A 27,115-nucleotide genomic window follows, 5' to 3' on the forward strand; every position below is an offset into this window, starting at 1 on the left:
GCAAGGCTTCCTTAAGGCGAGATCTTTTCTTGGACCTCCTGGCCAAGCTCACGATCGCTCGGACCAGGAAGGAGGTTCTGGCTAGGGGATGCTGGGGGGCACGGTTTCTTGGAGCCTGAACTCCAATGCAGCAGCAGGGCTGGGTCTCACCAAGGCATCCCCCTGCCCTGCTCCTCTCTCCCTGCAGCCTCCAGCACTCATAAAACAAGGGTGGGGAAAGGGGGACCAGCCTTAAACCCCTCCAAGGATGCAGACTGCACCTCCCCACCCCCTCGGGGAGCTTGCTCCAATCTAGTAAGAAAGTTTTTTTTGTTTGATCAGCCCCCCCTTGCTGCGACTGGAGCCCGCTGCTCCTTGGTGCGAGCCCCGTGCAGGCGGGGGAGGCTGCAAGGCAAGCCCCTGCTGTGCTCGGCTCGGCTCCTCTCCTCTCCTCCCCGGCCCGGCCCGGCCCGGCGGCGTGCGCGCTGGGGGAGGCGCTCGCTGGCACTTCCCCTTCCTCGCTCCGCGATCCGGCTCCGGGTCAGAGCCGCCGCCGCCCGCCGCCCGGAGCCGCCTCGGCCGGTGAGTGCCCGGCGCCCGCGAGCGGAGCAGCAGGTGGCTGCGGGCCGGGGTGATGCCAGGGCGGTGGGCATCCGCCCCCAGGTGTGCATGCTCAGGTGTGTGCCAGCGCCTCGCTGCAGGGGCGGTACGGTATCTTGCATTACGGCTCTTTGGGTCAATACGGTATCTTGCATTAGACCGGGGGTGGAAAAATCTTTTGTCGGGTCCCCATCCCCTTGCTAAGCCGTCCTCTTTTCCCCCAGGAAACAGCAGCTCTTGTGCAATAGAGGGGTGCTCTGCTTTTTGCACCCCGAAGGATGCTCCAGTCTGGTTTTAATCTGCTCCCTCCAGCAGGTTTTATGCGACTGTCCCCAGTGTGGCCGGAGCGGGGTGCGGGGGACGGCACGTCGTGTCTTTCCTCGCGTAGGAAACGCGCCCGGCGCGTGTAAGACGGGGTAGGACCCCGATTGCAGCGGAGGAGCTGGCCTGCTCTTTTGTAGTCCGGGGAAAACATCAGGCAGGGTTTTGCTCCTGGCTTTGCTGCTCTTCCTCGATGCAAAAAAAAAAAAAAAAAAAAAAGGGAGATGGTGCATTGGGTTGGGATTGCAGGAGAGGCCGGGAGGAAATCATCGGGGAAAGCTCCTCTGCTCGCTGCAGCCGCGCCAGAGGAACGGGCAGTGAGTTGCAGTTGCTGCTCGGGACTGGCTCTTCACGTGGATGCTCTTATTCTGCGGCGGCTCGTCCAGTCAGTGTCTCGGTCTAGATCGGCCCTAGAAGTTGTCTGATTTCCTTGTGCTGTCGGCCTGTTTGGGGCTGGTTCTGCTTTGAGCAGGGGTTGGACTAGACGTGACCCCCCTGGAGGGCCCTTCAACCCTCATTTCCTGTGATTTTTCAATATACACACATGCACGCGCACGGTCTGTGGCTAGATGCATGCGCATTTGTGCACGCACTTAACTCAAGGTACGCGAGCCTCGCAGATCCATCCTGTGCATGGAGAGAGCATCGATCCCTTGCATCGTTTCCCTCATTCGCTCCTTTCTAAAATATCAATGCTGCTCATTCAAGTCCGGGCTTGTTTTCCTGGACTGCTGAACTGGAAGAAAAAAAAGGACATGACTGAGAAAATGACACACCCGGGGAAACGGCAGCAAACATCACAACCCCCGTGTTTACTTTGATCGTTGGCTTGGCAGGAGAGTGACGCCCTGCTACCGTCACATCACGCACGGTCGGCACTGCCGACGGCCGCCGTCCTGCCGGGCTTTCCTTGCCCATCTCTCCCGTCGGAGAGAGGATGGCATCTCCGTGGCCCTCATAGAAACAGACCTGAGAGTAAATGCAACGCAGATATTAGCCCATCTGCTTGGAGTAGCTGCAGGTATGTAAAAACCTCCCTGAGTTTTGTAAGCACAGGTTAGTCTAGAGCAGCGCAGTAGAAACGGGGAGCTTCCTCGGGCATCGGGAAGCGTTCAGCTTACTGGAGTGTGAGTATTAGTGTGCGCGCTGCAGCTGTCTGCTTTTAATGTTGCGGCTGGTTTTAATACCTCTTCTGATAGATAATGCTCTTCTAGAAAGCCTGACTGCAGGTAGCAAGTGCTTACATTGATTTCTTTTTTAAAGCCAAGAGCTCGTTTTACTGCCTTCATTGACAACTGTGCGATGTGTCCGTACTGGGGTACTGTGCTGATATGTGTGGCAGATCTGCTGAGCAGAGGAGACTATGGGAGCCTGGAGCGGGGCACTTTTCACTAATGCTTTATAAAGAATTTGTCAAATGCATCCACAGTTATATATGGGAAGCAAAAAAGATTGAGCCCCTATTCCAAGGGTAACTTTGAGGGAATGGATGTTCTGGCTGGAAGGGATGAAGCTCTTTCCAGGCTCGTTGGGTTTGCAGATCTGTAGCTTAAGTCCCGAGCCAAAGCATCTCTCTCGGCAAGCAGAGAGTGCCTTGTGTTGGAGCGTGTTTTGTGCATGGCTAGGGTAAAGTTCACACCCAGAACATGCTCCGTGCATCACGTCAAGAAGGGCAAGGATTTGCGTAGGATCTAGAATAAATTTCTCCTGTATTGAGGAGCGGGGTGGTGACTAGCATTGTGAAAAACCAGACTGCCTCACCTCTGGGAGAAGGCCAGGGTCAGGTCCAGAAGATCCAGTGACCCCAGTAAAGCATTGGCATGGACATAAAAACCTTTAGCACCCCCGTCTAGATGTAGTTTTGCTAACTCGACTCTTCAGGACGGACTATCTTCTATACTGGACGACCAGTACAACCAGCGTGTGCCACCTGTAGTAGTAATTTGTGAGTGTGCCGTGTTGTCCGTGTAGAGCTTCTGGCGGGTTTGGGACCTTTGCTTTGCAGCTGTTCGCAGCTTTGGCCCCTTTGGCTTCGATGACTGACTTGGTAGTGGAAAGCTACCTCTTCTCAAAGCAAACCGCCCAATTTTCCGAGATCTGAACCTTGTTTGTCGCTACCGCGGAGGCACGTACCCCTTTTACGGTACCTGTTGCCAGCTGGACCCCAGAAACTCTCCAGCTAGAAAGCCAGTTGAACAAATCAGCTCCAGACAAACTTCCTATCCCTGCAGAGACACGCCAGCTGTACCTAACTACTTGGTAATCGCCGCGGTTGACTGAAGGTAAGGTTGCGCTAGTAAGATATTTTGTGTTACACTGACAAAGTTCCTCTTTCACAGGTATTTGAGGCACACGATCTGTATGTGGGAGAGAATTTCTCCAGGGTCCTGAATACCTTATCAGCTGTAAACAAAGCCACGGAAGGTAAGAAAGGGCTAGCCAACGTTTTATCCTCCTGTTCAAATCCTGCCTGTGGGTGTGACCTGGCCTTTCTGGTAATTCAGCATTTTAAATTTATTTTCAGAAGCTTGGCAAACAGGACTGTCTGTAGGGACCTCCTGGCTACTGTGGGCTCAACATTATGGATTTAAATGCAGCATACATGTCTGGCGTGTGTGCTTGTGGGGCTGGATACTCATGCGAAAGCCCCTTTACACTCTTCCGACAGCATCAAGTGGGTTGTTGCAAAGGGGGCTTTGTAAAGGAGCTTCTAGCCCCCCAAATGGAAACATTCGGGTTTAAATAGTCCATGTGAAATCATGCTATCCACGTTATGCATTCGCTGAATGTCAGAACAAACCAGATGCTCCGTAAATTGTATTAGTGACCTTTTCTTTCCCTTCTTGAGATCCGTAGGCTGTGCAGCCGTGATCTGACATCAGATGCCCGGTGGGTGCTTTGTGCCACTGTCGTTAGTCTTTGCAGGGGTGGTAGAAGAGGAGCTAGGCATTGAGGCAAAGCAGATTGCTTTGCTTTATTTTTTTTCTGCCCAGCATTTAGCTGTTCACTAAAGACTTATTTTAATTCCTGCCCAATAGGGTTGCAAGTCAGAAGGTTCAGAAGGAAATAGCTAAATACTCTGGAGCTGGAAAAACAGATTGACTTTATTTTCGTGGGCAGAATTCCCTGCATCTGCGCTGACCATTGGAAATAATTACCGGCAGAGTGTCTCCTGGAGACGAGAGCAGCTAGGATGCTCTTACTGGGTGGGCTGGGGGAAAGATCTACATGTCACGGATCTGAAAAGAGGCTGCAAGAGAAAACAGTTACGGCCTTGATCCTGCAGCTGGATTGGCATGGGCAGATCCCTGGAACCAAGGGGATCCAGTGTCAGGATCAAGGCCCAGGGAGAAGTCTCTAAACTCACAAATGCTGCACTTTAAGGCCCCTCCTGCTTCCTTATTACATTGCAAATTATACATCTAGTTATTACAGTCCAGAAGAATACAAAAACCCCCCTGTTTACTATTCACCATTGCAACTCTGTTGACTTTCCGCTTCTTCCTGGGCTTGGTTCTTGACAACAGCCTAACCAGTTTCACTTCTCTTTCTAGTTTCTTTTGCTGGGCTCTCTTGCAGCGGTGCAGTGCCGCAGGGGAAAGCTGACAGCCAAGAGAAAACCTTCTCAGTGGGATTATAAAGCCATGGAAACAGTATGGCTGATCTGAGGTTTTATAAAGCCCCATTCATGCAAAACAACCACGGTAAAGATTTGGGGCCTGAATCGAGTAGGTGCATCCCTTTAAGATGACTCTCCTTCCTGAATGCCGCTCCAGGAAAATACAGGGCTTGAGGCTGCCTGCTCGGGCTCTGCAGCTCCCCTCTTCTGCTGCCCGAGAAGCCTATGAACGGCATTTCAGCCTCCGCAGATTTTTAAAAGGCTCTTAATGGTTTGTTAAATGAAGAGAACCCACTGACCCAGTTCAGAAATCTCGTGAGTCAATGGATGCTAGTATGAAATGCAGGTCACTTGGGAGGTGCAGGAGGCGAATCTGCATGCAAACAGGATCTGGTGGTTTCTCAGCATTGATTGTCTCTGATACCGGAGCTCGGGCTCTGTGCTATCGACTAACTGCTATGGAAATCATTAGTGAACTCATCGATCAAGGTTTGTTTCAGCCAGGGGATGAACTGTTGGAACAGGACAACCTCGAAGAAACACAAAGTCTGTTTTCAACCCGTTGAGACCCTCTCACATACCCGTTAACTATTTATTGCCTGTGGACATCCATTGAGTAAAATAGCTCCACAATAAGCATCTCGAAGCTGGAGAGGAGGAAGGGCAGTAATGCGGTAACAGAAGCGTTACCAGTAGATAGAGCCCAAGGTGGCCTGTAGTGTCAGTGAACTCTTCAGGCAGTTTTAGATCATCAGTCCTTATAGCATTTAGATGCTAATAAAAGTCATCTTATATTTTTTTATATAGCACTCTTCAGTCCAAAGGATATACAGTGCCTTACAAGCTCTTTATATGTGGAATATCTGAAATGCATCCACCTCTGGGGTGGAGAGCACCCACTGATGGCAGCACAGTTGACTGCATAGCAGTGGACATATATTTTCCTTGGCAGATTTTAGTGTTGTTTTTATGAGCAGTGGCAGCTGCTGGCCCTGCTGGAGGCAAGCTGCCTCTCTCCCTCCACATCTGTAGCAATGCAGCTGCATTGCCAAAGCACAGCTTTGCTTTGAGCTCATTTGATAAGCCAGGCGTCCCCTGCCAGCCCTGCAGCACAGAGGGCTTCAATCAGACAATGAAAAGTGCATAAAAGTCAAGGCTTCATTTTGCTGCATAATAATCACCGTTGTTACTTTACCAAGGAGGGTGGGGAATGGGGCTCTCAGGCGGCTTTGTGATAAACGTGTGTTTGAACATCTGGTTTTTCCCCTTGTAAATGGTAATGTAACTGGATATCGTCCGCCATTCAGAGAGAGAGAAACTTTGGGGAAAATGGCAGAGGTAAAAAGCACATTCTAAATCTTCAAACCTTTTTTTGTGGTTTGGCCTTGTTCCCAAGGAAAAGGAGCCCCTAGACAACAAACCACTACCACAGATGGCCCAGACTGTGGCTCCCAGGTTGGCAGTTGCACCACAGAGCCCAAGGACTGCACGGCATGCCAGGACGAGACATCACCGCCTGCAGCCCTTCCAGCTCAAGGCTGAGTCACATCAGTAGAGCAGTGCAGGGGAGCTTGCCTCGATGCTCCCTGCCTGTCCATGAGCCCTTATTATTTGCTCTGCTCACACCCTTCCCAGCCTCCTCGCTCTCAGCTGTGTCCTCAGGGAGTTCAGATGCCTATAGACATCGTCTGTATTCCTGGGCACGCTCCTAGACTGTTGTGGCTTCCTGGATGCCGTCATGCAGGATAACTGTATATCTGCAGAACGCAGCAGCTGTCTCCAGAACATTAGCAAGACCAACTGCTCTGCTTTTTAATTTTGGAAAAAAACCTGGCTATAATGTTATAATGCACCCAACGATGACGATGTGCTTCAAATAATATAAGACTCTGAACAGAAAACTCAGCTTATTTTAACCATATTTTAACAACATATGGCAAGCTGCACTCAGCAACGCTCCATTTTGGAGCAGGCAGAAAATAGGATGCTAACGTGATGCAACACAAATGATACGTTTTCCTGCCAAACCGTGGGAGTCGATGTTACATTTGTCCTGAGGTTGCTGCTGGTGTTTATAAAAGTACAAACGCAGGAATTGGAGGAGGGTAAAACTGTAACCCCTCCAGTAACCGAGTCATTTCCCCAAGCTGCTACTTGCTGCTCGGGTTGGTCGGGGAATGCAGACTTGTGGCTGATGTCCTCTCTTTTCAGAACAGATCAGGGGAGGAACAGCTAAGGCTGGCAACAGGCCAGCCCAGCCAGTTTGCCAGCCCCAAGAAGACTGAAAGCAGCTGAAACTGCGGATCAAATGTCAGGGCATTTCAGGAAACAGGCCTGTGTTTGCAAAGCCGATTGCTTTGCACTGATTGCTGTTGCTTTCACCATCGCAATTCCAGGAGCCTTGAACTAGTTTCACTGCGCGTGCATCAGGCCGTTGCATTGTCTAGGGGTGGGAAAGCGTGTGGAGAGCCAACAACAGAGGCAGAAGGATGTGTCAGAGTGATGGGGACTGGGAATGAGCGTGCTAACCTCGGCACAAACACGATTCATGACTTGTGTCACAATGGTGTTCACGAGCTGCAAACCCAGACAAGGAGCCGGTCATGCAATGGGTTGTACAAGCACGGAGCAAAAGAGCAGTTCCTAGTCCAAGCAAGCCTGCAAGCAAAATCACTCCAAATTGCTACTAAAAGCTCCCGCTGACTCTGATCATTAGAGGGCCCTTGAAACAGTTGGTGTTTGTCTGACAGAAAATCCCTGAGGGAGGAAAAATCCCAATTGATTCATCATTCTCCCAGTCCTACCAGCTGAGAGCTGCTTTCGCTCCCACTAAACTCAGTGGGTTTGAGTGGAATATCCGCCGTCACACTGGCAGCGAGCATCGAGGGCAGCCTTGTTTTGCAGGAATTGGTCCTTTATTTTCTAATTGCAACAGGTGTTGGACAACAAACCTTCCTGACCATGTTCAAGACTGAGTGCCGCTCCCCCTCCTGCCCCACAGGACCACTCTGAGATTTGAAAGGAATGAGAGAGCCGAGAGAGCAAGCCCTCCGGTCCCCCTGCTCTGCCAGAATTAGCACGCCTGCCTTCTCAGTCGCAGATGACGGCTTTGCCGAGTCTCACGATCTGACTGTTCTTCTGCAGTGGGACCCAGTAGCCAGGAAGCAGCGAGAGTTTTCCTTTCTGCTTTGAAAGTAACAGCAGTGGTTTGAATGGAGGCAGAAGCTCCCTCTCGGTGGGTGGGGGTGTCGGTCCGTGGGTTGCAGCGAGCCGCTTGAGGGCAAGAGCCTTAGACTTTATTCTCATAAGTATAGCACGTTGTAAGCTGTTTATTGACATGGTTAATGGCAGCCATCCATTAACGATAATCAAAATAACGTAGGGCAGCATTCAGCTGCTCACGCTGAGCCAGTAAGAGCTTGTCTGCACAAGGAAACTATTGTGAAACAGCTGGGGTGTGAATTCACAGTGAAGGAGCTCTCTTCCAGCCTGGTTTTACAGAAGTGACCTCAGCGTCGATACCTGTGCGAGCTGCGGCACTCGAGCCATAGCAGCACGGAGCAGAGTTGGGGTTAGTGTGCCCAGCTCCTCACCCAGCTTGGTTTTCTCTCTGCTGCAGTGCAGTCGACTCTGTGCCTGCAGCAGAGACATCCTAGGAGTGGGTTAGCACGCTCCACTTCAGAAGCAGCTTAACTTGTGCCGCAGAAAGGCACTGTGTCCCCCCCCACGGGAAGCCAGCGTGGGTCAGCGGGTCGTCGTTACTCCCCGTGTGCACGTGCTCTTTGTGTTCCTGGCCATTCCAGTTCTCTGCATTTTTCCCTCTTCATTAGGATGCAAAGGAGATCGTTTTGCAGAGCACGGATTACAGTGCAGCTTTTGTTCTTGTTTCCGCAGATCGGCCGCTGGCAGGGCCATGCTCAGGTGTGTCCTCTCCTAGCTCGGCAGCCGGCAGCTCCCAGGCCAGCTTCAACGGAACAGCTTCGAGAAAGTCCAGGGTGCTGCGGAGGCAGTCCAAACCCGTGGTAGGGTCTGTCAGAGTCTGAGGGCTGCAGTCATCATCCTAGCCCAAAAAGAGATCGCAGCAACTAGAGCAGGGCACTGGGAAGCCATGTCTTCAGCTCTGCTCCCAGTCTTGCAGCTGGGTGGCTGTGCGATCTTGAGGAATTTACAGGCATACCTGTCTGTAAATGAGCAGCGCAATCCTGACCAGTCTCTCCTGGCGTGGGGGAGGCCCAAGCGGTGCTTTCAGGGGACACTGACAGCCTCGCATGCAAGGCTTTGTACAAGGATAAGATATGGTGATTGCTATGGAGTTGCAGCCCCAACAAAGGCATGGCGTCCTTGTGGGCCATTGTCATCCACCTTCCCTCCTGAACTGTTTTTGATGTGTGTTTCATTAGGAGATGACCGAAAATGGCAGTCACCAGTTGGTGGTAAAGGCCCGGTTCAATTTTAAGCAGACCAACGAAGACGAGCTCTCGGTTAACAAAGGAGACATCATCTATGTCACCAGAGTTGAAGAAGGGGGCTGGTGGGAAGGCACCTTGAATGGCAAGACGGGCTGGTTCCCCAGTAACTACGTCAGAGAAATCAAGTCCGCTGGTAAGCAGATTGTCTTCAACCGCCCTTACGTTGCTTTGAACCCTGGTGCCTTTGGGAAATTGCTGCTGTTTGTATAAGTACTCTTCACGTGTGCAATGAATGGGGTGAGACCGAGAGAGTTCAGCCCTTTGCATCGCTCGCTACTAGAGGGCTAGCAAAACGTCCTTCCCAAGCTCTGCAGGTGGCCACGGTCCTGGGGGGAGGAACGAGCGGGCTGCGCTCCTTCGCAGTTGCCTTCGTGTGTCATCAAGGGCAACCTAGTCTTCCCCGTTTCTAAGCACAAAGCCCTTTTGTTGTTGTTTTCCACTGATCCTGCCATTTCTGAGAGCAGCGTGATGAGTGCCCACAGTCTTGGTGGAGAAGCCAGCAATAACTATGTGGCCGTAGGGAACAATTCCCATTTTTTATGCGTATATGCGGCTGACTTCCCAGAGTCTGGTTACCCAGGCTGCATCTTGAGCTTCAAAGCTACAGGCAACATTAACAAGAGCCTTCTGTTTTCTCTTAAATTCTCTTAAAATTTTTCAGAAATGTAGTTTTTACCATGTAGGCAACAAGCACAAACCCAGGCAGGCCTGTTTCAGTACAACTCATCGTACCCGTTTGTAATGCTTTGGTGGGGCCATTGAATGATGGTCAGATTTTGTTCAAAAAACAACCTCAGTCTTTTCATTGTGAAGGTTTATTATCGTCATTACAGCAGTGCCTCGTGGCTGTCACCAAGACGGCGTGCCATGATCCTGGGCACTGTATTTATAGTAAATAAATGCAGTCCTAGGCATGACGAGCTTTCAGTCCAAAGGGGCAAAGAGTGAGTGGGGAAAGAGGCGTGGAGAGAAGCTGGGACGTGCCCAGGATTAAATAACATGGCCAACCTGGAAACAAAACCCATCCCCTCAATAGCACCCCAGTGTCCCAGCCACTAGCTCATGCTGCTTTCCAGGCTGCATGTATGTATTTTTTTTTATTACTGATGAGCATACTGATGTGCAGAGCATATCCCTGGAAGATACACATGCCAAGCCACAGCCAGGCCCATAAACAGGACAGATCAGTCCTGTAAGATCGGTCCTTCCACTCTTCCCCACCATACAAGAGAAAGATGGGGGCTGCTGCAAGACTTTACAGTGCAGTCTTTGTGCTTTCTTGTACAACCAAAGAGCAATTAATTATATCAGTGAAAGAAAGTGGGCAGGAGAAAAAAGCCAATTCCATTCACCTAAAGCTGGCCAAACTCAGGCAATGATTTCATGAATTAATAGGAAGGCGCCTTTCCAAGGTTCCCAGTGACCTGCAGGGAGCTCAGCAGACCTTCAGCCTCGTAGCTCCCTTATCCTCCCTCCAGCGCCCACCTTGAGTAACAGGACAATGCCAGAGACCTCTGCTGAGCAGAGGAGGGAGGATCCTTCCTGCAGGGAGCAGAGTGAAGGAGCAGTCTCTCTTGGTGCCAGGCTGCAGGCAGTTTTGCAGCGCGCACAAACAGGAGCTGCACAGAAATGGCCCGGTTTGCTTTGCCTGTACCCTGTATCAGGATCCTGTTTGCTTCATGAGCTTGGAGCCTAAGGATGGGCTAAGCTTGGAAAAGGGCCCTGTGGCCTAGGTCAGTAGGTGCTTGTAAGTCAGCGGTGCAGGGTTAGAATGACACACGATCGCTAAATAACAGAACACGGCAGCCGACCTGAGAATACGAAGCGGTGGACCGGTGTCGGTCCTGTGACCATTTCAGCTCAGCTGTGTCGGCACAGTCAAGCTGCTCTGGCTTTTTCCAGTGCTGCAGTCACATGACAGTATCTGCACTCCCACTCTCCCTCTCTCCTAAGTATACCTTTTGGGCCATAATGACTAGCTGTGTGGAGCAAAGCCTCATCGACTGCTTTAAGTGATGTGCACAGCCCCTCGGTGGAGGGCGGAGGAGACAGGAAATGCTGTAAAGACAATAATTAGAAAGCACAACAGGCTGCAGTCTCCACTGAGCTAAATTTACTCACATCAGCTTCTCCCCTGTTATGCGCCTCAGAGGCTGCAGATGAAAAGCAGGACAAAATACCCCTCTCTGCTCTGCGTGGCAGATTTCAAGCTCTTCTTGGGTGCTCCCAGCTCCCATTGATGGAGATGGGAGCTGGGCCTCCAGAGGGACTGCAGTATTGGGCCTCAGTTCAGCACCTTTACTCTTTTCCCAGCATAGCTTTACCAGGTGTACTGTCAAACCTGTTCTTCTGGGCAGAGAGAACAAACAAGGCCTGAAATGACAGTGCCTCCCTGCAGATGCTGGGCATGCCACAGCCTTGAGGTGATTCCCGAGGAACTGGAAAATTAAGAGCAGCTTCCTTCTGGAAGGCTTGTTTCCTCCTTTGTGAACACACGGTGATTTGTTATTGCACGTCGGCTGGCTTGCTGAGCTTCTGGGGAAAAGAACAATAGGACAAGGACTTTGTGCATTCATGGCTGTGTGTGCTGGGGGGGTGGAAATTATATACAGAGAAGGAACTATTATGTCAGCTTAGCAAAGGGTGAAAGCTGAAGAGGTGCTTCATGTTGAACTGTGAGTCTTCCCATTTGTGAGCAAGGTAGGAGCGGAGCCCACATTCCCCTGAATTTCAGTGAGAGCTGTCACCTTTCAAAGGACTGACTGCAGTTTATTTTTAAAGTTGGTGTAATGTAAGTTGTGAATCAGCGATGAGCCCCAAGTAAAATCCTGCTTCCGGCACTCCTTGCAGCTGGAAACGTGTGGAATCTACTTTTTTTAGACTGACTGAGCCAAACCCAGCTCCAGTCCCCTCTTGCCCCCTGCAGCTTTGGGACAGTTGCCAACTATTTCAGAACAAACTTAAAAGTATTCTAGAGTCGCCGCGTTGCAATTCTAAGGAGATTCACACAGCTGTCAGCTTCATGCATACATTCATTTTGCTTCAGGTTTCATTAGAAAAACTCCACAATAGGGCTGCTGGTTCTGTGATCGTGGCATCTTTTCCAGTCTGTCGGACAAGATATAGGCATGGCTTTATCCGACGGAATAATGGCAATTCTGCATTACAAGTTATTTATGGTGGGTTTTTTTTCTTGACAGATAAGCCCCTTTCTCCCAAAGCATTAAAAGGACTTGAAAGCGCACAGCTCACAAAGAATTATTATCCCGTGGTAAGTTTTTAAAGTGCCGAGCAAATGTTTTACTAAGCAGAACATTAATCTTCTAGCCCAGCTCTCTCCCAGGTGTAAGTCATTGTCACTCCACTGAAGCTAAGATAACTTATAACAGCTGAGGATTTGGTGCTTTTAGTATTTAAATGTGACTCTTGAGATTGTACTCGATTAAGACGTTTACTTGGCTGTCAAAACAGTAAAACTCAAATGCGAGATGCTACATACGTGAGTGATTTATAATGGGCAGCAAAGTTAAAATAGCAAAGATGGGGGTTTAGTACATCGCAAGGTTAGTATTTTAAAAAAACTTAATGCTGCTGTTCCAGTTCTTCTCTTCCAATAGTAATTATCCATCTTCTGAAAGGTGGGGAGATAATCAAGTTTGCAAGAGAGCAAGGCAGATTAAATTTTGATCTAAAATGGGCACGTCTACATGTGCGCATTTACTGCACAGTAACCAAAATTACTGCTCAGTATGGGTGTGCATCTACATGTGCACACCTATACTGTGCAGTAAATATGGAAACTTGTGCTGACTTGAGTGTAAATTTGATACCTGCAGCATGTAGGTATCAAATTTACACCCAATTACTTACTGCTCGGTAACGCACCTGTAGACACCTTCCTGTGCAGTAACACTGTGTGTGGACTTGGGACTAACTTTAGTCCCAGATCAGTCTACGCACAGTGTTAATGCGCTTTAACACCTGCATGCATAGATGCTGGCCTATTCCCACTTATTGTGCAGTGACTTATTGCACAGTAAATTTAAGCTGGTGTAAATGCACGTGTAGACATGCCCAATAAGTCCAAAAAGAGAGTTAAAATATCTGTATGTAGACATCATCCTCATCCCTGGGTGCTGGAGGTTAAATGCATTTGTCGGCATGTCAGATTCTATTTTATACAAGTGGAAGCTGAAATAGGCCATGTTCAGACAGCAGAAATGTCTAGAATAGAAATAGTTTTGTCTGTCACTGACCCTTGATCTGCAGCGTGACTCCTCCTGCTTACTGACAAAGGGGAGGCTGCAACAGGTCCGGATACACTGCTGCTACAGGAGGCAGGACCAGAGCACGTTCACCGCTGCTCCATGAAATGGGCACTGAGGCGTTCTTTGGGCTGCAACAGTGCTGAAGCCAGCGGGGTCCTGCCTGCTGCTGCGGTTAAGCTGTTGTGCTCATAAGCACATGCAGATACCTGACTTGTATGTTGTTACTGTGACAGCCTACCCATAACAGGAATGTGCATACATATGCAGATAGCCAATGAAGCAGGAAATCTGCCCCTCTGTGGGGGCATATACCTGACTTAAATGTGCCTTTACATGATATGCCAGCAGCACAGAAGAACACTTGAAAAACAACTGTCCTTACAGGCTTATTTTTACAGCTTTCCTAAAGACACTTCAGATTTGCAAGATTAAGTCCCTATTTTGAATCCACATGCCTGCATTGCACAGCCTCGGTTTTGAATTTAGCGTGGTCTTAAGACATGAATAAGTTAGAGGTGGGTTTAAAATCTGTTTCCAGGTTTCTCTGCTGCTGGAAGCTGACATTGTATTCATGTGGCTAGTTGCCAATGCTCAGATCGGCTCAATTTTCTGTTTCTCTCTAGGTCTTGCAAAATATCCTGGAAACAGAACGGGACTATGCTAAGGAGCTCCAGTCACTTCTTGGAACATACTTGAGACCCCTCCAGTCCTATGACAAGTAAGGTCCAAGTCCAGCTGCAGTGACCGAACACTGGAACTTTTAACATACTTTATTATGTTTTCACTTGTGAATACGTAGGGATAGTTTCAGCTCTTTAGAAGTCTTTGTGCAACATTTCATAAGTTTTCTGTGTGCTCAGGAGATCCAAGCTTCTGGCAGATCCTGAACTTTCATTTTCCCCAAATTTCTGTTCATACCCGGGGTGACGAGGGATTCTAGCTTGGGCGCAATGTCTGTTTCAACCAATCCAGAAACTCAGCTATAGAATACTTCATGCTTGTTTATTCCCTTTCGATGCTCCTTCTTTTGGCTTTTCACCATCAACTGGGAACTCCTAGTCATCTCTTCACCAGACATGATCTCTTCACCAGGCTACGATCTAAGAAATGCATCAGCCATGGTTAGCCTGGCTTTTGCTGATTCTGAACTTGCGAGCTAGAAAAGTCCAACCCAACATCTCTATGGTGATTTGCTTGAAGTATTTGCTTGTTTTACCTGAAATAAAACTCTACAGTCATGTGCAGCCAAAGAGAAGTCTGGAAAGTCCTTGTCAGCTGCAGAAGTAAGCCAGTAGGTTTCATCCTGGGAAGAGCTGATGGGGAGTAAAGTTCAGAGTCGATAAGTTTGAGGGCACACTCTTAGGATTTTGAAAAGCCTTTGTTTGTGACTTGTCCAAATGGTGGTACACACAGGTAGCTGTATGCTGTCTGCACATCAATGGACTCCATGTGCTCCAGCACCGTTCACTTGATCTTATGCTTCCTGCCTTGGTTTTGCAGTCATCTGTTCCAGAGAGCAACATTGAAATCAGCACAAAAGCTTGGATAATTCCACTTAGCAGAGCACCTCCGTCCTGCCTCCTCTGTTGAGGTTGTGCAGTTGTGAACAAGGAGGTAGTGCATCACTGCTGGCCTGTAGTGTGAGAAAGATGGTGAAATCCCAGTGGGTCACAAGCACCAAGGTCAACTGCTTAGCCTTTCTTTTTTTCCAGTTCGGAGAGTTTTGAGGGCAGAATCTCAAGCCCTTTGTGGGAGAGGATTTCCTCTTTTTTTTTCCCCAAGTATCTCCTAAACTTCCCCACAGCAGCCTGACTTCCTCAAAGCTTTAGAAGAATCTGTGTGAGACAATGTATTTGGCTGTGACCAGGTCCTGGGATGCCATGGATGATCTCCCTCCATGATACCCCATGGCTTGATGGTGTCATTCTTATCACAGAGTCCAGAGTGAGATTTTTCTCACATTATTCTCATGTATCAAATGTGGCAAGTAGTCTGATATGCTTGCAGGACTGTAAAGGGTATCAAGAGGAATGAGGCTGAAATGAGTGAGGGAGCAAAGGTGATGAGGGGGGTGAAGACTGGCAGAAGACCAAGGGTACTTAAATTTGACTGTTGAGAGTTGCACAGCAGCTTCCAGCAGCCATACTGGAGTCAGTCCTGTTTGTGCCATGCCTGGTATGCATGCATTAAAAGACAATCCATCCCCTGAAGAGGCTGCCATCTCTGGCTCTGCTTCTGCAAGGAGAGCTACAACCTAGGGCAGGCCTGCTACAGTCCAGAGCACATAGCTGCGCCGGCCTCCTCCCTGCCCCCAGAAGAATCCTGTCATTTAGGACAATTTAGCAATCTGAGATGATTCATGTGATTAAAATCCAATTTGGGATAATTCCTGCAAGCAAATGTTTTCTCTGGGATGTTTTAATTGGATTTGCAAACTGTGAATTTTTGTACTTCATTACGTTAATGAGTTTGCCTGTTGGAACCAATACTTTAGATTGTCTGCACCCCTGAAAAGGTTATTTGCAGAGCTTGTTTTACAGAGACAGCACCATTTGTTATAAACGGTGGTGAAGCACCTCACCAGCGTTCTTCATTACCTTAATTCTTTCAGGCTCAGTGCTGCGGATACCGCATCCTTACTGGGAAATGTTGAGGAGATCTGCACGTTTCAGCAAACACTGAATCAAGCCTTGGAAGAATGTGCAAAGTAAGCTCCCACTGTTGCAACGGAGTTTGATAAATCATTACCCTGCCTCTTTTTATTAACTTTTTCCTTACTGCGTGATTGCTGTGTGGGCTACTCACATCTGAGGAAGGTGGCTTCTCGATTTTGCTGATGGTGCAGGCAGGATCTCAAAGTGAGATGTGGCTTCCTAGTAGCTGCAGGAGGTTGAGCCTCGGGGTAGTCTTTGACAGCAGAGGGAGGAGTGGAAGGCTTGCGATCTTGTGGGGAATTTGGTCCCTTTCTGAGGACATGCTCTAGTTCAGCTTGCAGAAGAGTCTAGCATTTGTCTGTATGAAGGAGGTGAGGCTGGGTCATTGTGACAATCCTTTCTGGGCCCTGTTTCCTTCTCTCATTCATCCTTCTTCCTCTTGAACTCCCAGTTTAACTACAGTATTTGCTGAGCTTGCATTTAATTAATTGGTTCACACGTCAGGGCTTCTGCTGGCTGCCTGGAGGGACCAGGAAATAATTTTTTGACCCCCTTGAACACAACTTGACTTCTGTTATTTTTCCCTCCACTTTCCTCTGAAGCGTCAGTGTTTGACGGGGTGTCCTGGGGCTCCAGGTGGGATTGTGAAACCTCCCGGGTGCCTGGCTGGGCGGGGGGGTCCTGCTCACACGGAGTTGGAGTCAGGAAGGAATTTTCCACCAGGTCAGATTGGCAAAGGCTGTTACAGGGCAGAGGGAGAATTTCCCTTCCTCTGTAGGATGGGGCATGGTCCAGTTCCTAGGATTATCTAGGTATGTTTTACCTAACAAACTCCCTGTCACTGCAGTGACGTTGGCATTGGCAGTACCCTTGGTCTCTCCTGCTTTCTTCCTTTGACACAGGGTCATTTTTGAGGCATTTGGTTTTTGTATGAAAGACCCCAGCTTATAGGAGGCACTAGGATGCGTTTTGTGGCTGTGATATGCAAGAGAGGCCAAGAGGGTGTTCTTATGGGTCTATGACATGGCTACCTGTGACTGCAAGGGCCGGTGACCCTGGTGGTCTCTATCAGTCCTACAATCCCAAGCTACTGCCATAAACTTGCTTCAAGAGAAGGTCAGTGCTTTGGGGGCTAGGAAAGGTAACAGAAATAGCAATGTGTCTGCCCAGCTGCAGAGAAATAATGAGAAACTAAATGGGAAACTAAAAACCACATATGCTGGTTTTCAAGGGGGCCTATGAGAGAGAGTGCCCAAATCCCAATGTGAAGCCAGTAGGACTTTGATGTCCAGCTCTCTTGGGTGCCTTAAAACGCAACTACATCCTTTGCATCCATCCCAAATGCTCCTGTAGGTGATGTGAGTGGTGCAGAGCCAGGACTCAAACTGAGGGAAATGGATTCCCTCACTGGTAAAGGCAGAAAATAGAAGAAAAAAGGCACCAAACAGAGGGAGGGAGAAGTTGGAGGCTGGAAAAAGTACTGAGTCCTTTTGGGCTCCAGCTCTTCTTTCCTTTCCCCGCTCTCTCTCTCACCTCCTACTGGAGTCCTGCATAGAGCTGGTGCAAGAGCCACGCAGATCAGGTGCTCTGTTGTCCCAGGCTGCCGTGTGCTTTCCAAAGCACCAGGCAAGAGGGCTGCAGAGCTGGATCCCACACTTAGCTGTGCAGTTAAGCGATCCAAAGGCTACGTGCAAGTGTCAGCTCAGCTAATGAGCATGTGCACAGCTAAGGTGGCTTAGCACATCCCAGCAAAACTGCTGAGTTGGAGCCAGCACCCATGGACCAATGTGTTTTGCGTGGGTGAGACAGGCACCCTGCAGAGTTGGGTTTGGACCGCATCCAGCACTGATAGCAGGTTACGATGCAGCGTTGCCCGTCCGCTACTGCTCTGTCATGTCTGAGGACCTGTCTTGTTACCTCATCTCCAAATAACAGGCTCTGAAAACATTCCCGTTTATGTTTACAGGCTTCCTGAGAACCAGCAGAGAGTGGGAGGCTGTTTTATGCACTTGATGCCACAGTTCAGAGCCCTGTACCTCACGTACTGCGCTAACCACCCTTCTGCTGTCAATGTCCTCACGCAACACAGGCGAGTAACATTTCGTGATGAGGGAGGAAGTCATTCCCTTTCTAATTTAAGTTGAAATTCAGTGGGAGCCCTCAACTGGGATCTTGGCAATGGGGTCCAGTGCTGCCCATGGGCTTGGAAGGTTCTGGGAACAGTCCTGACACTGGGAGAGGGGGGAGACTCTGGGATGGCTCTGGCTGGCTTCCCTGCCTGCCACCCAGGGACAGCCGCTCATGGAGGGATTGTGGTGAGTGGTCAGTCGAGCAGTTAGGAAGATGAGAGCTCCCCTCTGGCTTCATGGGTCAACCCTGTGCGAGTGCAGAAGACCCCATTAACCCCTGTCCAGATCTTATGGACGTCTACCCCACCTATACACACTCACTCACAAGGGTCCCGGTCCTGTGAGATTCCTGATACATCTCCTTGCATTGATTTAATTGAAGTGCTCACCACCTTCTAGGACCAGACGTCTAGTGTAGGAAGGGAGGTACAGGCAGTTGCTTTGGAAAAGACGGCATCTATTGCTGTAACAGAGCTGTAGTCCTACAGAATGACTGCTCGGCTTGCTCTGTAAACCATTGCAGAGATCATGGCAATGCCCTCCGTCAGGGAGCGTCTCCTGAACGAGCTGTAGCTGTAGGGCATACGGGAGAGCTGTGGAGACTGCTCGCTTCACTGGTGTGAGCTGCTGCCTCCGCTCTGCTGTGTAATTCTAGTATGTTTGTAATGGGAGGCCAGCAAAGTGCTTATCTCCTGAAGTGTGTTTTTAATTTAGCCTGATGAAAATCGGGGCTTTTGTAAATGACTCTGTCTTTCACCTCATTAGCCGGAGCCCTTTTAAAACTATTTTAGCGAGCGTGCTGATTGCATCTCAAAGTGCGCTTCCCAGAGCATTACAAACCAAAGCTGCGCAAGCGTTGCATGTTCTCTAAATACAGAAACCTCCTTCTCCCCCCAGTGTGTTATTCAGCAAGGTGATTAAGAGGCCCATTTACCAAACTCCAGGAGAGCGCACCAGCCAGCTGCTGGCCTCAGAGCTAGACAGAGCCGCAGCACAACTGGGCCTGCTGTCCCACTGCAGCTTGTAAGAACAGAGCCCAGGTGCCACATCATGTGAGCAGATACTGCTGCTTCTTATTGGGCCTGCTGTTATCTGGGCCCTAGCAGGGAGGAGAGTACTAGGATCTCTCTCCATGGCAATCAGGACTCGTAGTACAGATGATATCTTTTATTGTAGTAGAGATGATTTTATTGTAGTAGAGATATCTCCATGGCAGGCATCTCATACAGGGGCCAGCCACAGTAGGGAAGCAGCATGGGCACCACTTCCACTGCCTCCCTGCAGTGCCTCTAGGGCTCATGTCACTCTTGAGGGCCGTAGATCCCTCCCTCTGCAAAACAGGCTGTAGAGCTGACCAAGTGCACCAGCCAGGGAGCCGGCTGCTTCTTCCTGGGGTGCAAGTGCCCAGCCCAGCCCAGACAGGCCTGCGGTGCTCCAGAGATTCCTGAGGCACAGTCACCTTCAGGAGCTTGCTAGAGAGTTATGTCCTGGCTCCGTTGCGAAAGCCAGGCCGAGTCTCTGGCCCACCCTGTGTCCAGCAACTGGCAGATCTGGGAGAAGCTGGAGTTCTGTGGGAACAGAGTGCAGCTCAGATGCAAGCCGGAGTCGTGGCAGGAGCATGGGAGTGAGTGATGCTCAGCCCTGAGCGGCTGGTGAAGTCTGCTGCTTGTTGTTGTCTCTTTTATAGCGATGAACTGGAGAAGTTTATGGAGAACCAGGGCGCACCCAACTCAGGGATTCTGATTTTGACCACAAGCCTCAGCAAGCCGTTCGTGAGGCTGGATAAATACGTTACCGTTCTCCAGGAGCTGGAACGGCACATGGAGGTACGTGAGACATGGGCCAGCCAGGCCCTGTGCACCCAGAACTGTGCTGCTAGGCCAGGGAACTTAGAATAGTAGGGGCCTTGGACCTCTTCTGTCTGGACACTGGCAGCCCAATTTCTGTCTCCCCCAATCCTTCATATATTCCTTGTTGTGCACCCTGCTGAGGTAGGGGATCATTATGATGCCTGTGTGTCAGCTGCCTGCCCCGTAGGTGGGAAGGCATTGGAGGACTACCAGCCCATGAGTGACTCTTGCCTGAGTTCTTGGTGCAAACTTGGGTTCGCCTGAGCTGCAGCTGAGCTCGGGTTGTAACATGCATCCCCTGCCAGGCAGCCAGCTGGAGCACCAGGACCTGTGAGTCCAGGCCAGAAGTTTCTGTGTAAGAGTATGGCAGGGAGCGGGGAGAGGGCTGGAGCCCAGGTTAACTTGCAGTGCATGGTTTAACCATTCTGCTTTTGATGTGCTTCAGATGTGAGGCAAGAGCAGTCTAGATCACAGCCCCTGCTCTGTAGCCCAAGTGGAGATTTAATGCATCAGCTGTTCCAAGTGCCCCCCTCCAGCTGCCTCCTGCTTGCTGCAAGACCTTGCAACAGAGAGAGGATGCTGTGGCAAAGAGGGTGGTAGCTGCCCACAAGCCTGCAGGGGAGGGCAGCAGCTTTTTCATCACCCTGCTTTGTGCGGGCTAGTCCTGAGGTTAATAGTTGCCTTCCCTGGGTCCCTCTCTTGCATCCTGGACAGTGAAGAAAGGATGCTTTGATTGCAGTTGTTACTCATGGCCACCAGAGGCCACTGCTCCCAGTACCGCAGTCCAAGGCTATATCTGACTTCTCCCACTTCTGCTGCTTGCTGCTGGCAGGGACTGCGGGGGTGCGTGTGCACCTTGCAGCGTCCCGGCTGCAGGCCTCTTCTCAGGAGACCTTCCCCATGTGGGGTGGGGAGGGCTCTGCCAGCTGTGCACCATTGCTGCTGTCCCATGTGGTGCAGCACTGTGTGGGTCCATAAAGTGCCAGAGGCTTTGCTGCAATTTTGCAGCATCCTACATCTCAAGTTGCAGCAAAGGAAATTTAGGTTAGATATTAGGACAACTTTCTCCCTAGGGGGGGGTAGTAAAGCATGGGAAGAGGCTGCCCAGAGAGGTGGAATCTCCATTCTCAGAGACTTTTAAGACCCGGCTACACAAAGCCTTGGCTGGGATGGTGCAGTTGGTGCTGGTCCTGCTTGGAGCAGGGGGTTGGACTAGATGTGACCTCCTGAGGTCCCTTCCCACCCTCATTGTCTGTGATTCTGTGTGGCCCAGAGCACAGGAGCTGGTGGAAGCTGGGTCCTGCTCACTGTGAAATCTGGCATCTGAGAAAGGCCAAAAATGCACCTGGCTCTGAAGGCCTGCTAAGATACGCATCGGTGTGTTTGTCTAGCTCTGCATTCCCCGCACGTCCACTTGGAAAACCGTCCTCAGCAAAAACCAGCAGGTGTTGTCAGAAGCAGAGGAGCAAGGGACTATGTTTTAGTCAAGACTCTGGGGGCAGATTAACTCCCAGGGAGATCACATATTATACAGACTTGATATCCAAAATTCAGCTCTCTACATGGGCACCTGGAGGTTTGTTTACAGGAGGAAAACACCCTAAAACCATCCCAAAGCACTTGAATGGGGTGGTATTCCTAGTACAGGGGACTGGGCTAAAGACAGCAAAAGAGAAATACTCCCCTAATCTCTGCTATCTGCTACGCATACCCCTCTCAGCTGTTGTGGCCAGTGCCCTAACCACAGTGAGAAGAGCAGTGGGGATCAGTCATATGTGGGTCAGCTGTCTGCTGACTTCTATGCGGTGAATGTGGTGGTGAGGCTTTTAATAAGACTCAGCTTCAGTGAGCATGTATGGTTGAAGTTATGGGCGAGTGTGGGTTTCTGGAGAGTGGGCACTGAGCAGCAGGGCTTTGCCCAGCAGGGTCCCCTGCACTGCAGCACAACAGAGGTCAAACCATGGTCAGTGCCACTCACTTCTGGGAGGGATGGATGGCTTCAAGAATCTGGGATAAAACCTCCAGCAATATAAGTTATGGTGGTTTAGATGTTAACTGTCCATGTTCATTCCAAATTGACTATTTTGCTAACTCCAAATAGGCTATTAACTACCACCTGGTGGTGAGGTGCATTAATAGCCACTTAAGCATGTAGCATCCCTAGAATAGCTGCCTGTCTGCCCGTGCTGGATTCCAGTGTAACGTGCATCGGTATACAAAACTGGGGTATATAGTTGCATATCCAATTCTGCACTTCCAAATGCTGCTGCAGTTCATGACTAACTCGGTGATTTCTACCTTCACTAGGAGGCGCATCCAGATCACGAAGAGGTTTTGAAAACAGTCACATCCTTCAAGTCTCTTGTGGTAGGTGGCGATTCTCAAAATAGAGTGCTCCATTTCTGTGCTGCGTTTCACAAAGAGTGAGTCAAGCCTGACATTTGTCTCCTTGTGAGAAGGTCTTTTGGAGTGGAAAACATGGGTTATGAAGATTTTTATTTTAAGTTCCAAGCCTGGCTTGCCCCCATCTGGTAGCATGTTCCAATGGCTGCGTGTGGCTCTCAAGATTTTGTGATCCCTGCAGTATCATAACTTAACTATATTAAGTAACTCTTATTTTAGTGGCATGCCACCTAAGGAAGCCACGTGTGGGTGGGGGGTTTCTTTCATCTCCTTTACTTTTATACAGTTATGTATGTGAAGAGCAACTCAGGTACAATGCATTACTCATTAAAATGAACTATGAAAGGTTAAACGCTTGCATTTGACTCCTCTGCCAATGCTAACAGAGAGACATATTTGAATGGGAGTCTTTCCAGTGGCCTTTGGCTCAGACTCTGATACATCGCAATATTTATAACACTGTGTAACAATGGCAATGAGTAGAGAAGCTACTAAACTGCTGTCTGTGGGTCTCTTATCTGTGCAATCAACAATAAACTGTTTGTTGCAGATGCAGTAGCAAACATTTTGATTAATTGTTTTCAATTACTCATATCCTTTAAAACCCTTTTGCAACAAGAGAAGGGGGGAAAAACCTTCCATGCAGTGACCGTTTAACAGGGGGAAGGTTTATTACTCAGTTCTGAAGAAAGTTATGTTCTGTCTCTTTTCAGCTACTGAATACCTTTTGCTATAATCACTCCAGATGTGGTCCAGCTTCCTTCCTTAACACAGGAGCTGTTAACTTTTAGTGCTTAACATTGCAGTTGAAAGGCTGAGGAAGAAGAAAGTTCATAGAAAACAGGAAAGGGAGATGGTGTTACATTTACTTAGAAACTCATCTTGGTTTGTATTCACTCTGGTAGATAATTCAGGAATATTCAGTTAAACCAACTGCGAAGTGGCATGAATCTTTAGAACTGCTGCTAGCTGATGGAGATCAGTAGTTGAGCTGCTTCTGTATTTGGTCAAGTCCCGTATCCTGTATCTCAGGACAGGGTCTTATTGATCAGTATAATGTAATTCCTGTATGTCTGAAGTGGTTCACTGTGCAATTGAAATTAGATGGTCAAAGAATTCAATTGTGTCATCAGACATGCATGTTTAACTTCATGGTGTTGGGATCAGTAAAGCAGATGCTTCCAGCCACACAGCGTGGACCTCAGAAAGCAATGCAAATGCTATCTGTAGCTTCCAAAGAGTAGAAGAGCTATGTGATGCACAATGGTTTCATTTACAGAGACTGCAACAAACATAAGCAGGCTCTACATGTGCTTGCTCCAGGGACCCAGAACCATAGGACATTTAGAATAAAATTTGCTAACCAAAAAGAAACTGCTGTGCTCTGCTTTAAAAACAGGGCATGTACCCAGGGTGCAGCCAAAATGCCTCCTCTCCAGCCACAGTGTCATGGTGTGTGAACAGCCTGTACAGAACTGGACCAAATCCCGAGTTCAAAACGGAGTAATAACTGGGCATGTCTGCATGTGCTCCTGACTGTGCAGTTGATACTGTGCAGTCATTTAGTACTTGTTTTAAGTAGTATAGACGCACCCATTGAATCAGAATTTGGTCCAGCAGGAGGCCCGAATCGAGGTTTGGCGCTCTAGCGTTTTTCCCCTGCTTCAACTGAATTTGAATCCAGTTCCTAGTGAGCTTTTAGGGCAATAACCAGTAGTCCTTGCTCTCAGAGCACCCCCAGTAACTTGCAGGGAAGTTTGTCTGTGTAAATACTAAAGAGAGACTTCAGGACTCAAGGCTTGATCCAAAACCTATGCCACGGTGCCTCTCTTCTTCTCCCTAGTTCCATTTTTGAATGGGCCTTGTTAAAGTCACAGCACTTTGATAATTTACAAACCTAGCAGAATAAAACAAATTTTAGACATTTTGCTTGTGTGAATTTAATGACAATCTTGCCTAACTGTACAAAAGTGAATAATGCTATTGATCTTCTTGCTGAATTCTCCGGTTGTGGCCTGTTCTCTACTGGGATAAAAACTGAACAGCTAGAGCCAAATTTTTCTTGTGATGTGTTCATGCTTTAACTGTAGCCAACAAACTGATAAGAGCATTGCCAGAAAGGCTTTCTTAGCTAGGGCAGAACAGGTTTGATTTTAGAGTTTTTCTGTTCTATTTTTAACCAAATCTTTTCTGCAATATTGGCTTTGCAGTCACAATGCCAGGAGCTGAGGAAGAGGAAACAGCTTGAATTACAGATCCTTTCAGAATCAATTCAGGGCTGGGAAGGAGAGGACATAAAGACTATGGGAAATGTAATCTATATGTCCCATGTCATGGTTCAGTGCGGGGGAAGCGAGGTAAGCCCTTCAAATGGCAATAGCCCTTTTTGCTGCATGCTGAAATGTTCAAAGAATTCCCAGGTCCCAAAATCTCTTTATTTCAGGCTTGACTGTGCAGGATACGGAGTAATCTGGCCTCAGTCCACCAGAGCACTAATGCAGCTGCTTAGCTTTAATCACACAAATCAATTGGGCTCCTCATGTACTTAAAGTCAAGCATGTGCTTAATTGTTCACTGGAGTCAGTCTTGAATGCTCAATGCCACGTAGGATCAAGCTCTCTAGGAGTTGCTTTTCTTGTTCAACCAGAGATTTTAGCATCATTAAACAAGCAGCGTTTTTCATTACTTAATCGGAAAAACAAAAGTTTCTTAAATCCACCTATTTGAAAGGTTATATCTTTCAGCTCCTAGGCTGAAGGTTAAAGTAGCTTCATATGGTGTACAGAATTGCTGTGTGCTGTTTAATAGCTGGCAAGTGCCATTCCAGAGCTGGCTGAATTTGGAAAAGTTTAAAGCAATTCCTGTACTGTAGGACTAAACGTGGTCCTTGTACGTCTCTCACTACCGTGCGAAAGGAGTTTGCCAGTAGACTCACTAGGCATGTACTTCTTATTACACGAGCAGCCCCGTGACTGTGGGTGGAAGTGCTCACACATTATGGTACCTGACCCAGCCAAAACTCTGCACGAGGACTTTTAGTTTGTAGTGCTTTAGCATAATTTGGGTTGCCCCATGCAATAAACCGTTATAGGCATTCCAAACCATTGAAGCAATTCTTTTGCTGGATTATTTAGAAAAGGAAGTGTATTAATATTTTGGAGCCACAGGTACACAATGCCTATTGCAATGACTGGAAGTTGGATAGATTTTTTTTTTTACCCTTGCTTTTTAAATAAGAGAGCAAGAACTGATAGCCTCCTTTAATATGTTTATACTGCATATAATTATGCATGTGTATGGTTTGACATATTTGACAAATGTGTTATGAAAGCAACTCTTACAGGTTTTGATTGAGTATTTACTCAGAAAATGGGCATCCTTCACTGCCATCTAAATTAATGCTTAGGAGGATGTATGTCTGAGGGTTTGCAACCTCCAAAGAATTAAAATTAGCTTTCAGATAAAAGGCTTGATTCTGGTCCCCTTAAAAATCAGTAGGAGCATTACCATTGATTTCTATTACATGTGTACTGGGCCCAACGTACTCAGCCCTCTGAGGAAAGTGTCCTGCAATGTTAAGTGGGACTTAAGCAAATTCTTATCTTTTCACTTCAGGAGAAAGAAGAGCGGTATTTCTTGTTGTTTTCAAATGTTCTCCTAATGTTATCTGCAAGCCCTCGGATGAGTGGGTTCATTTATCAGGTAAAGTTATTTAATTTTAAGTCATCTGTAATCAGATTCAGTCCTCTTGCTTTCTGAAACCTCTCTGTTGTGGTGTTAATACCCCACAGCCAGGAAACAGAGAAGTCTAGCACACTGTGCATGCCAGCGTGCTAACTACAAACATTTTTGTCCTTCAGAGTCATGAAACAGTTTCCACAAGGGTACAAGCTCTTGAGTTAAAAAAAAAAAAATCTAGCTTTCTTATGCTTGGATAGTCCTCAGCCAGTGTTTTAGTGTATGGGCGGTGAATTCTGACAGGCCCTGGAATTTTGCACTCAAATAGAAATTTCAAACTGACTGTCAGTGATGTTAGCCATCTCCATATCAATAAAGCCTGGCTAAAATAGGCTTTTAGCTGTGGGCTTTCTAATAATTTCCATTATATGAGATGCCTCAAACAATGCATGTACTGGCACTTGCTACATTTCTAAGTGGTTGAAGTAATTCTGTTTGGGTCCTATTCCCTTTAACTTCCTGGAAACATTAAGTAATTCCCAGGAAAGGAAGGATCTTGTGCTAAAATCACACCCAAAGCAGACATGTACAAGAGTAGTGTAACAGAGATTACAAAGGATTTGTCTTTGGCTTTGTTTTCCTAACTGAGATTTAGAATGAGATGAAGTGGACAGTTCCTACAGCAAGATGGGCAGGATGCAGTAGTCTTCCCTAAGAAGCTAATGAAATTGGTAACACTTATCTCCTTTGTAGAAGTGCTTTTGTGAGGGAAAATGCCATGCCCTGTAAAAAGAGCCAGGTAGTATTAAGTTAGCATGGGGGGCCCCTTTGGGGCTAGACCTTTTGGTCTGGTGTGCTAAGGACAGGGACATTTACATCCATAAAACTCAAGAGGAATCTGTTCCTGTTTTCTGAATCAGCCTTCAGGGATCATTGATGGCAATTCATGAGAGAGGTGGAATCAACCAGACTGATAGAACATGATTTTGGAGACACATGTAGACTCTGAATTGTTCTCAGCCCCTTTTGTAGGGAAAACTGCCATTAACAGGAATGACACTCACAAAATTAGAAGAATGCGAAGGGAATGACCACGCCTTTGAAATCACAGGTGAATACATTTTCTACATTTCCTGCTTAGGGTA

The 27,115-nt window shown here is 48.3% G+C and overlaps 1 protein-coding gene across 6 annotated transcripts in view; it reads left to right on the forward strand.

Moving 5' to 3' along the window:
• The window catches only part of ARHGEF6 (Rac/Cdc42 guanine nucleotide exchange factor 6), a 49,234-nt gene that overhangs the window by 7,954 nt on the left and 14,165 nt on the right, over nt 1-27,115 (forward strand). For 2 of the 6 annotated variants that reach the window (XM_006035657.3, XM_025191859.1), the window contains exons 3-14: nt 3,240-3,324; nt 8,414-8,541; nt 8,920-9,121; nt 12,189-12,259; nt 13,880-13,974; nt 15,868-15,963; nt 17,877-17,999; nt 19,727-19,865; nt 22,197-22,256; nt 24,503-24,649; nt 25,908-25,994; nt 27,003-27,081. In XM_006035657.3, coding sequence (XP_006035719.1) covers nt 3,240-3,324; nt 8,414-8,541; nt 8,920-9,121; nt 12,189-12,259; nt 13,880-13,974; nt 15,868-15,963; nt 17,877-17,999; nt 19,727-19,865; nt 22,197-22,256; nt 24,503-24,649; nt 25,908-25,994; nt 27,003-27,081 — 1,312 coding nt within the window. Of the gene's footprint in view, nt 1-507; nt 686-3,239; nt 3,325-8,413; nt 8,542-8,919; nt 9,122-12,188; nt 12,260-13,879; nt 13,975-15,867; nt 15,964-17,876; nt 18,000-19,726; nt 19,866-22,196; nt 22,257-24,502; nt 24,650-25,907; nt 25,995-27,002; nt 27,082-27,115 lie in introns of those variants that run through there. The other 4 variants (XM_014525693.2, XM_025191861.1, XM_025191860.1 and 1 more) reach the window with 4 other exon arrangements.

The sequence above is a fragment of the Alligator sinensis genome, unplaced genomic scaffold (genome assembly GCF_000455745.1).
Source record: "Alligator sinensis unplaced genomic scaffold, ASM45574v1 scaffold1584_2, whole genome shotgun sequence".
NCBI classification, from domain to species: domain Eukaryota; kingdom Metazoa; phylum Chordata; order Crocodylia; family Alligatoridae; genus Alligator; species Alligator sinensis.